The 11,581-nt window shown below is 36.7% G+C and overlaps 1 protein-coding gene across 3 annotated transcripts in view; it reads left to right on the forward strand.

Annotated features, from left to right (window-relative positions):
• LOC102839900 (serine/threonine-protein phosphatase 2B catalytic subunit alpha isoform-like) overlaps positions 1-11,581 on the forward strand; it is a 449,181-nt gene that overhangs the window by 318,978 nt on the left and 118,622 nt on the right. For all 3 annotated transcript variants that reach the window (XM_006872721.1, XM_006872720.1, XM_006872722.1), the window contains one exon: positions 6,901-7,025. In XM_006872721.1, the coding sequence (XP_006872783.1) occupies positions 6,901-7,025 (125 nt within the window). The remainder of the gene's footprint in view (positions 1-6,900; positions 7,026-11,581) is intronic.

Here is an 11,581-nt window from a genome sequence, read left to right on the forward strand (position 1 = left end):
AAGACCGCCAGTGAGATGGATTGTCAAAGTGGCAACATCAACTGGACCAAGCATGGCAACAGTTGTGAGGTTAGCCAGAACCAAGCAATGTGTCATTCTGTTGCGCATAGGGTTGCTATGAGTCAGTACTGACTCTATGGAACCTAACAACAACAACTCTAATAGGCTTAAACTTAGACCAGAAGTTGTACATTCCAGTCATGTGTGACAATCATTTCAGTGACCGTTTCACTTAAAGTGGACTGGAAATCATGGAGTATTAAAATTCAGTGACACAAAAGTAGTTGCTTATTAGGTTTTTTTTCTGGTTGCTATTGTTGTTAGATGTCCTTGAGTTGGTTCTTATTAAACATATTAAACTTTTCTTTGTATCTGGAAGTTTTCACTTTTCCTGTACAGAAACAAATGGAGGACTACTTCTCTCAGGAAAATAATCATCACATGTGGTGTATCAGCCTGTGAATCGATTAGAAATAATAACAGTGGCAAAGAGGAGAAAAGAGTGGCAATGCTTATACATTATTACCCCCGTAAAAAGTTGACACCACTTTAAACAAAACCAGGACTTTCTGATGGAAAAAAAGTATACTGAAAGACTCATAAAACACTTGACTGTAGAGGGATATACTTTGTCTTCCGAACAACTTGTTGTCTTCTGAAAAATATATGTCTGTCATTCGCTTAAAATGGTTCAAATTCTCAGAAAGTCTAAAGGATGAACTTATCATACCTTTTTATACCTATGTCTTAATATAAAAATCCAGGGTGTAGCCTCTGTGTGGTAAAAAATAGTGAGTTGGATAGATTTTTTTATAATCATTTAGGCAAACTCATCCCTTCATGCTGTGAAACAGGTGCCATTTTCTATAGCCATGTGGATTAAAATACAGCACTATGTGGGTAACAACTTTATAATTCTAGAAAATATTAACTTGAATAACAGGTAAAATTACTTCACTTGCTTCTCTTTGAGTTGTGACTTCATGCCATCAGTGTAATGAAGAATCACTCATTACAACAGTCCTTATTATCTGATGTTAGTAATGAATTTTTGTCCTCAAACATAGAATAGCATTGTGAGTGGTGAGAGTTACAATGAACTTTTGGTCTTCTTAGGTAAAATTACATGCATAGTCCATACGAATTATTGTGTTCATGTACATAAGGCTATACGTTGGTCCTTGTGAGTTTTATATAGTAACATATTTATATAAGCATAAAAAAATATATGGAATGTTCACTGTTAAAAGTTAAAGGACATGAGACTGGAGTGGACAGAGATGGGGCAGTTTTTAAAAGCATTTGTCCATGTAATGTTTTTATAATTTTTTAAAAGGGACAAAGTGTAACTTGTTGAAATTCAATCAAATGAAAATCTAAATCTTTGTTCTAGTAACACACAAGGAGTGTCAAAAATTGTCTGTACTCTGGCTGTAGAATTTCTTTTAATCAACTTTTAGAAAAGACAAATGCATGATTTTTTGGCATAATTTCTTTACTTTACAATACACTTTGTCCATGTGTATATTTTGTATATTCCCTTATTAAAAAATATTCTCTGCTGCCTGAACTGTGAACCACAAACGTACTACTGTCTTTCTTCTTCACCAGAGGTGAATCTTCATCCTCACAGGGCTCCTTTCAGGGAACTAGACAGGTGGAAGTCCAGTGGAGCAAAATCAGGACTATAAGGAAGATGCGTTCACACCTCAAAAAGAAGTTTTTGCAGACTGTCAACAGTGTGGGCAGAGATATGGGCATGTACATTGTCATGCAAGGTCACTAAGCCATTGGATAGCAGTCCTCTACATTTAATCAGAGTCTGGGTATAGCACTGCAGGATAATGCACTGAAATTAAAGGTCAGTTTGAATCACAAGTCAGAGGTTCCAGCTCACTAACTGCTCCTTGGAAGCCCTTTACAGAGTCACTAAAGAGTCGTGATGGACTCCATGGCACTTAACAACCACAACATTTAATCAGAAGTTTAGGCTTCAGGTCTTCAGTGAGCATCTCACTGTAAAGAGCACTGTTAATTGTTGAACCGTTTTCATAGTGCTCCAATACTGGCCTTAGAGAATTTCAGAAAATGTAAGCATCAATTTTCCAGCTGATGGTTGACTTTTGACCATTTACTTGGTCGACAATTGAGGATGTTTCCATTCCATACTCTACTGTTTACTCACACGCTCATAGTGATGAATCCAGGTCTCGTCACCAGTAAGGATTTTTTAAAGAAACTTTTATCTTCCTTTAAGAATTTATCCGAATTTTGTTTGCAGTTGTCCGTTTATGTGAGTTGTTTCGGTACCCATACTGCACAAACTTTTCAAAGCCCAAGTCTGTCTGCTTTATTTCATTGGCAGAGCCATGGCTGATTATCAATGATTTGCCACACAATCCACAGTCGTCTACTCAACAGGATCATTTAACATGCACGCTCACTGCCATCAGCTGTGGACTGGCATTTTAATATAACCAGAGTGTGGATAATTTTTTTACATACCCTCGTATATTTTTTCTCATCACACCTGAGGTCTTGAGTTAAAAAAAAAAATACGTCTTGATTTGGTCTGGAAAAATTAACATTATACCTTTAATGGATTATGAAAAGAACTTTGCATATATCTGCCAGACATTTAGAGAGTTATGGTATTTAACTCTGTTAATTTGACACATCAAGAATATTGATATGAAGCATACATATATTCCATATTTGCCAGATAGATGGTTGTTTTGGCAGAGTATTAACAGTGTTTTTATTACCTGTATTATGTTTCTATCCTTTTGGTACATCCCACATCAGTCAGCGCTAATGTAGTAGAATAGGATATTCTGTCCACCAGCAGTGTTCTATTGGAAATGAAAGCAAATAATAGAGGGTTCGGAATATGCACAAAGCAAGAGTGTGTAGCTGAAATGTGATCCTGTCTTGAAGGTAAAATAGAACTGCTCAAAGCCAGCTTATTTTACATGCACTGTCAAAACCAAGTCAAGTGGAATATAATACAATCAAGCCTCATAGGTCCTTCAGAGCTGTCAGTCATAATCAACAAGGCTTGAGTAATAGTTACAATCAATGCCCCTCAAATTTTGCTATTCATCATCAGTCTTCTTTGGTTCACCATTTCCTCCCTGACTTGTTCAAGCTATCACTTGAATATGATCTCTTCAAATAATAATGAAATCCTAATTTCACACCAGTGGAGTCCCTGAGTGGTACAAACAGTTAAGCACTTGACTACAAGGCAACAGGTTGGTAGTTCAAACCCACACAGAGGCAACTCAGGAGACAGTCTTGGTGATCTGCTTCAGAAAGGTACAGCCTTGAAAACCGTGGAGCAGTTCTGCTGTGCTCATGTGGGGCCATTATGGAGGGGGCTTTGAAAATTTCCAAAGAAATATTTCCTTATCTCTTAATTCCATTTTCCACCAACCTTTTAAAGCCCCTTCATATAAATGGGAATCCACTGGAAGACATGTTCCAGTGGGAAGAAGACATATTCCAGTGGGAGTTCTGGTGTGACGCTGCAGGATAATGTGCTAGGTAGACCACAAGGTTGGTGGTTCAAACCCACCAGCCAGTCCTCGGAAATCCCATCAGTGTGACTATAATTTGGGACAGACTCAATGGCACTTGACATAACAACAGCTGTAAGGCATATTCTAGTGAGAAAAATTGGAGGGAAAGATGATACTAGTGTAAATCAACTAGTAAGTAATGTGAAAAAAGTCAGAAAAGGTAATAGGATGATGAATGATTGTGAAGAGACGTAGCTGCTTTATATAGGTTGTTCAAGAAAGAGATTGGTCATGTAGCATTTAACTGACACCAAGAGATCGAAATGAGCCAGAATGCACATCAAAGAAAAAAAACCGGGCTTAACTTGAGACAGAGAAAACTGGCATGCAGTGAACAAGATTGGAACTGGAACAATTAATTATCAAAATGTGTTATTTTAAATTAATCTTGTTGTTGTTAAGTGTCGTCGAGTCTTTTCTGACTCATAGCAACTCTGTATAGGGTTTCCAAACAGTGGCTGGTGAGTTTGAACCCCGACCACGTGGTCCAGTGCTTTATCCCACAGTGCCACACCAATAATCTTGTAAATCCTTAAATACACTTATAAAATACTTACATTTTTCAGTTATGATTTACTTGAGTTACTATTTTCTTTGATTAATCTCTGTGTGTGGGTGCATGTGTGCATGTGTTAGCATGCACGTATTAATGCACACAAGTTGCTTTTCTTTGCTGAATGTTATGTGATCATTGCTCTAAAAATATGGTATCAGTTGTGGTCTGTTCTGAAATAAGTATACGATAATGCAAAGATCAGACATTTTAACTGAATTGCAAGGTATTTTGTTTTCCATGCTGTACTTTTCAGCAGTCACTTTGTATTTTACACCATCAAGTCAAGATCCAGTAATTTCAGGGAATCTTGTATATCTTTGAGATAATCTGTTAATACGTATTTATTATAAACCAGAAAGATCTGAACTTTTAATTTTTATATAACTGCATGTTGATAATGGACTTTGGTTTTCAAACAAGAGAAAAATAATTCTTAATGTTTGTATTTCCTAGTACTTAGTAAATAGTCTGGAGTAGTGGTTATGAATCGGACTGCGAACCGCAAGGTTAGCAGTTCAAAACTGCCAGCTGCTTCGCGGTAGAAATATTAGGCTTTCTGGACCCATAAAGATTTACAGTCTCAGAAACCCTGTTCAGGGTCTCTATGGGTCGGAACCTACTCAATGGCACATAACAACAACAACAGTAAGGAGTCCTGGTGTGGTGCTGTGTAGGATAAGTGCTCGATAACAAGGTCTGTTTGAACCGCATGGTTAGTGGTTCAAACTCAACAATTGCTCCACAGAAGCCCTATACAGGGATGCTATGAGTTGCAACTAACTAGATGGTTCTTAACAAGAATAACATTTATTGGACTCTTAACCTATTGAACTGCAAGGTCGGCAGTTCAAGCTCACCAGCTGCTCCTTGGAAACCTGATACAGGGTTGCTATGGGCCGGAATCAAGTCGACGGCACTTCACAACAACAACAATAACATTATGTATTGGCGCTGTAGAATAAGCACTGGGTCACAAGGTTGGTTTGAATTTCAAGGTTGGCAGTTCAAATCCTCCAGATGTTCCTTGGAAACTGTATAAAGGGTTGCTATGAGTCAGAACCTACGGAACGGCACTTAATAACAGCAAATGTGGTGCTGTGGGATTAGCACTGAAGTGTGACCCACAAGTTTGACAGTTCAAACCCACTAACTGCTCCTCAGAAACCCTATACAGGGTCACTATGAGTCAGAACCAATTCGACAACACTTAACTACAACAAAAACAACAGTTATTTATAATATATAAATTATAAATGATAGCGTTTGCAAATTCTGGTTGCCAAATTATGCTACAATTTTATATTAGTTGTTGAAATAACTTCCTATCTAATCCATAGTCCAAAATCTCAGTTAATGTTTTTGTATTTATAGCATTGATGATAAAAACGGAGATGTAGGTAGCATTTTTATTTCATCAATTCTTTTAGTGTTATTCTATCACCTAACTCCTTTGACTCATTCTTCTGTCTTTCCATGTGAATCAGGAAAAGGAATGAATTTTAAAGAATTTCGGTGACTTCCTTATATTTGTAGCATATTATGTTTATTACGGTAACAGTCTCCTGATTTCATGTTCACTAATACATTCATTTTCTGAAACATTTAGTGCCCCAGAAACAGCCACAATACAATGATCATAAACAAGAGATAGTATGCTGGTAGACAGCAAAGGCTCTCGGTAGGGGAGATTTGAATTTAAACCGCGGATTGTTCATTTATAACAATAACTCTGCCAAGCTAACTCAACCTTGCTTCCTTAGACAGTTTCCTCACCTGTGTAATTGAGATAATAATGTTTATGATTTTGGCCTTTGAAAGTATTAAGGGAAATAAAGCATACTGATGAATAAGTGAGTCTTTTTTTTTTTTTTTTTTTTTTTTAAGTGAGACTTAATGACATTTTCAAAAATGTTGGTTTAAAATGGAATTTGAGAAATTTGACAAATCAATAGTTCCCAGTGATGTTATTTTCTCATTTTCTTCTATTTTATAGTTGCTAAAACATGTTTGTTTGGTTGGTTTTTCCATTTTTATTGTCTGATATTAAAAAGTATGTTGTCAGAGCTGTTTCTTTTTTCTTAATGGTACATACAATAGTGATGTGACTTCTAGCTGATATTTTGTTGTTGTTGTGAAGTGCCACTGAGTTGGTCCTGATGCATAGCGACCCTGTATAGGGCTTCCAAGGAGCAGCTTGTGAGCTTGAACCGCCGACCTTGCAGTTCAAACGGCTTTGCAGTCTGGCGCATTAACCCACAGCGCCACACCAGGACTCCATAGCTAATATTTTAGGTACACTAAAATACAGATTAATTATACACCACAACCTTCTTTTTTCCTTTAGAAGGCAATAGCATGTAATGTTCAAGAATAGACCTCAGTTTCTAAACCTCTGTTTGCCTTAAACCTCATATATGCAATGTGAAAATCAATTCCTTGACATTGTTAGGATTAAATTAGAAAACATGTATGTATTTTCCTATTAAAGTCTAACAAAAGGATACTAAGTGAACTATCATGGTAGCTATTATTGTTGTTATTATTGCAGTTAACCTATAAACTGGTAGATCTGGATGTTACAGCCACTGTAGAATTTGGAGCTAAGATAATTAGCTTTGGTCTCACTTTTCTGTTCTATAAAAGGTCTCTTTTTTGGGGGGACCTAAAATGTAATGATTTTGTTACTGGTTCAGAGTTTCAACATGATGTGAATACATTATGTAACAAAATTCACTTAACAAACATTTTAATTGTTTCTTTCAGTTTGTGGGGACATTCATGGACAGTTCTTTGACTTGATGAAGCTCTTCGAAGTGGGGGGATCTCCTGCCAACACCCGCTACCTCTTCTTAGGGGACTATGTTGACAGAGGGTACTTCAGTATCGAAGTAAGTCCTCATCATTTCTACTTAACTCTCCTTACCTGTGGATCCAATGATGTCTTAGTAAAATAGTGATAAGTCTTACAATCTCAAGGAAATCTCTAGTTCATAGTAATGAACTCTGCTATACATAATTCAAAGATTATTATATATCTTATTTTCTTTCATTCCCATTGTTTTTTAGCATGGGATGCCAAGAAAGAACTAATAGTAAGCTTATTGTTTTTATGTGTTTTATAAAAATTCAAATTTGTAAAAATTTATCTTATTGTAGATTACATAATGTTTCCTACTTCCTCTTGAAAGAACTAACCAAGATTGATATGATAACCAGGAACATGTTTTTATGTTTATACCTTATGATTGAGAGGTAATACACTGTCCATCAATTAATAGCATATTGCAGTTATGCGTTTGTTGTATGAATATAGGTGTGTATACTTACAGCTGCTATATTTTGTTATTTTGGTTTGATTTCTTTTTGACATATATCCTATAACTAATGAAGTTTGTCAAATGCATTAATTAAAACAAAACATAACACTTGAGTAGCTGATGTTTTCCATTTCTCAGCTATATTTACTTTAGGTAAGTAGAAATTACATCTGAAATAAGGGCAAAGACCTTGTTTGATTTCATGTTTGTTTTCCCTGGTCCCAAGCATAGTTTCTCATACATATTGTTGTTGTTAAGTGCCATTGAGTCGATTCCAACCCATAGCAACCCTGTATAGGGTTTCCAAGGAGCAGCTGGTGAGCTTGAACCATCGACCTTACAGTTCAAGTGGCTTTGCAGTCTGGCGCATTAACTCACAGCGCCACACCAGGACCTACCTCCTCATACATATTAGGCCCTCATTAAGTATTTGTTGAAATAAATGGTATGAAGTGAGGTTAAGTTTTAAAGAATCAGAGTTTATGCTGTAATTGACATTATGCACTGTCAAACAAACCTATAAAAAGGAGAAACACTTTTAAAAATAGAAGTTAAGTAGCAAGAAGGGAAGTGATTAACTCTTGAGCCTAGGAGCGGAGGTTCCTGGGACCATTAAGGGAGAAGAGCAGAGAGTGTTACCTTACATAGAGAAGCAGTGATACCTGAGATAGAGGCAGAGAGATGATGTAGAGAGATGGAGCAGTTGGGAACTTCATACACAGAGAGGGAGAGGGACTGTGTGCTGAGGACCGGGAGGCAGGCTTGTAGTGCATACCCTTTAGTGGTTGATGATGCATGGAATGGATTGTAACAATAGCAATGAAACAATATACGATAGGATGAATGTAAAACTAATGTTCTCGCATGTAAACTATCACATAATTCACAATAAAACACTTTAAAAAGTTTTTATAGATTTCACAACCACCATCACATGATCATAATAATCCTAACAAAAAAAGAATTTGATTTTGAAATACACATCTTAGTGCTTTATTTACTATAGTAGTACTTATTATTGAAAAGCCTATCACCCTTAAACATTTGTTTTTAAAATTATCATGCCAATTTTAGTTTGGGGATAATCATTCTAATAATTGGAAAAATAATATATAGAATTAAGTATTTCTAGCAATATGTTGATCATTTAAAGATCATAAATGTCTTATTTATTCCTGCGGAGAAGGAAGACGTGTGTAAATACAAAAGAAAAAAGAAAATTTATTGTAATTCTTGTATTTGGTAAACAAATATTATTGTGCATGTACACTATATATACAATTATTAAATAAATAAAATGCTTTTATGGGCTAATTTGACCAGTAAACTGGTTGTTTCTGGTAAGAGCCATAGAATAATTCCATAGCAACTTGGTTTCCAAGGAGCAGCTGATGGGTTTGAACTGCCAACCTTGTGGCTTGCAGTTCAGTACTGATCCTACAGTGCCACACCAGGAATCCAACTTGACTAATTTGACTGGTAGGAAAGAGAAATTGAATATATACAGAAGCTTCAAAAAGTTTGTGGAAAAATGGAATTAAGAGATAGTAGAATTTTTTTAAGCTCCCTTATGTATTTATGTATGTATGTGTGTGTGTGTTTGTGTGTATATACCTTCTTCTTTCCTTCCCTCCTTCCCCCTTCCGCCTTTCCCTCCTCCCTCCCTTCTTCCCTCCCTTTATTGTGATAAGTATATATGTAGTAAAATATTTACCATTTCAACAATCTTTACATGTACAGTTGAGACATTAACTGTGTTCATTATGTGGTTCAATCATCACCATTCCTAAGTTTTTCCATTTTCCTTAACAGAAGCTTGTTGTTGTTGTTGTTATGTGCCATCGAGTCGGTTCCGACCCATAGCGACCCTGTATAGGGTTTCCGAGGGTGTAAATCTTTACGGGAGTAGAAAGCCTCATCTTTCTCCCGCAGAACAGAAGCTTAGTGTCCCCTATATAAGAGCTTCATATCAATTAGCGCTAACATCACACCAAACTTAATGAAGATTTGAGCAAGAAAACTTTATTTCTCTCTTGTATAAAAGCCCATAGATTTTGTTTATGAAGAAATGGCAGACTATGATGGCCTCATATGGAAAAATGATCCATTTTTATTAGATCCTGACCTCCGAGAGGCTTTGAGATGTCTCAGTGATATTATCATCATAATTTATAAAAATATACTTACTGAGACGACGTTGCCTTTTGTTGTTGTTGTTGTTTTTAATTGAGGGTTAAGGAAGCTACACCTTGCTTGCATGTTGGTAAATGCTATTATTCACATTATGTAAGTAGTCTTATTTATTCCTCACAACTCTGCAAGGAACTTGTAGATATTCTCATTTAATGAGTGTGGAAACTGAGATTCAGTAGCTTCACACACATAATAAATGGCTGTGCTGATATTCAACATAAGCGCTCTTTCTGTTAACCCATGCTTCAACTATGTATTCATTAAATGTAAAATAAAGTGAAAATATCAGTAGTGCAGAAAGTAAGACACACGTTCGTATCCACATGTGTACATGCAAGTACATACACACAGCCCTCTTCTCCACCTCCAAAATCAGGTCAAAGTGTTAAATAGAAAATATTCTCTCATGAGTATGATACGGTTAGTTTAGAAAAATCCTTAAATAAGAGCTCAGTTCCCCAGCATGTGCTGTTTTAAAAGGCTTCAAAAGGTTTTTGATTCTTCTCAATAATTCAGTGCTCCACTGCAGGTATTCTCCTCTGACTATCCTCATGGCAAAGAGGAGCACTTAAGCCTAATTTTTACCAAATTAGCTTTGAAAAATAGGCTTGGATTCTATAATTCTGTACTGCCAAGTATTTATAAGCATGAGTTAATGTGCTTGAAGACTCTAGGTGGTGAAAATGGTTAAAGCATTCAACTGCTAACTAAAAGGTTGGAAGTTCAAATCCACCAAGAGAGTCCTCAAAAGAAATGCCTGCCTGATGAGTTAGTGACTGGTTCTGAAAAGCCAGTCACTGAAGTGGAGTGCAGTTCTACTCTGACACACATGGAATTGCTGTGAGTCAGGATTCACTCAGAAGCAATGGGTGCTGAGGTACAGTGTGTTGTGGGCTGTGCATAGAGCCCATTTTATGCACTCCTTCCCCCCAAACTCTCTTTTTTTGCTAACACTAGAAATCATTTCTTACAATGTTAGCTCAAATAAAACAAGCACATTTTTTAGTGTTGATGAAAGGGGTAATTTATGTTTAAGTAACAAATTGACACACAGTAAATACCATCTTCTTTCTGATGATTAATAATGCCACCTAACCACTTTAATCAACCATATGGGTACATGTAAATCCATTCCTGGATTTTTTTCTCTGAAACGGGAAGGGAAAAATCAGATTAGTAAACTGAGGCAGGTTGTTGTTGTTAAGTTCTTTTAGAGTCAGTTCCAACTCATAGTAACCCTGTCTAGGGTTTCCAAGGAGCAGCTGGTGGGTTTGAACCACTGACCTTGTGTTACAAACTGACCTTGCAATCCAATGCATTATCCTGCAGCACCACACCAGCTAGTCACAGCCTCTAGTGTTGGCTTTCTAGCCATTATGCACTGCATTGCCTGGGGTTAGCACTGAGTTGGTCCCTTCCACTTGGAATTACATCTCAATCACAACCCAGGCTCTAGCAGATTTAATCCTGAAGAGTGGTTGTGCTTGTCAGCTGGGAATTCATTGACCAGAGTGAACTATAGCAAGGCAGACAGTGTTCTATACTTCGGAGAATAGCAAGTAGACTATAGAGCAAACAATGTTAGGTGACAGAATGATGCCACAGACATGAGGAGGAAATTGTCAGGCTGTCTCCCTGGAACCAGTTGTTTTTATGGTGCATTGCTGTTCCACTGCTGCTTTTCTGCATACTTACCAGACCAAGAAAATGATATCTGATAGGAACCACATTGATAGTTCAGAATCTTTTTCTCACCAAGATACATCACTCGCTTAAGTGAAATGATTGGATCACAGCAGTTTTGAGTGGAATGTTCAATAGCATGATTAGAATAGTTAGAAGACTACTTGATATGTAGCTGATTATTGTTATTGTTAAGTGCCATCAAGTTGGTTCCGACCTATAGAGATCCTGTATAGGGTTTCTGAGGAGTG

This window comes from Chrysochloris asiatica, unplaced genomic scaffold (genome assembly GCF_000296735.1).
Source record: "Chrysochloris asiatica unplaced genomic scaffold, ChrAsi1.0 scaffold00211, whole genome shotgun sequence".
In the NCBI taxonomy this organism is placed as follows: domain Eukaryota; kingdom Metazoa; phylum Chordata; class Mammalia; order Afrosoricida; family Chrysochloridae; genus Chrysochloris; species Chrysochloris asiatica.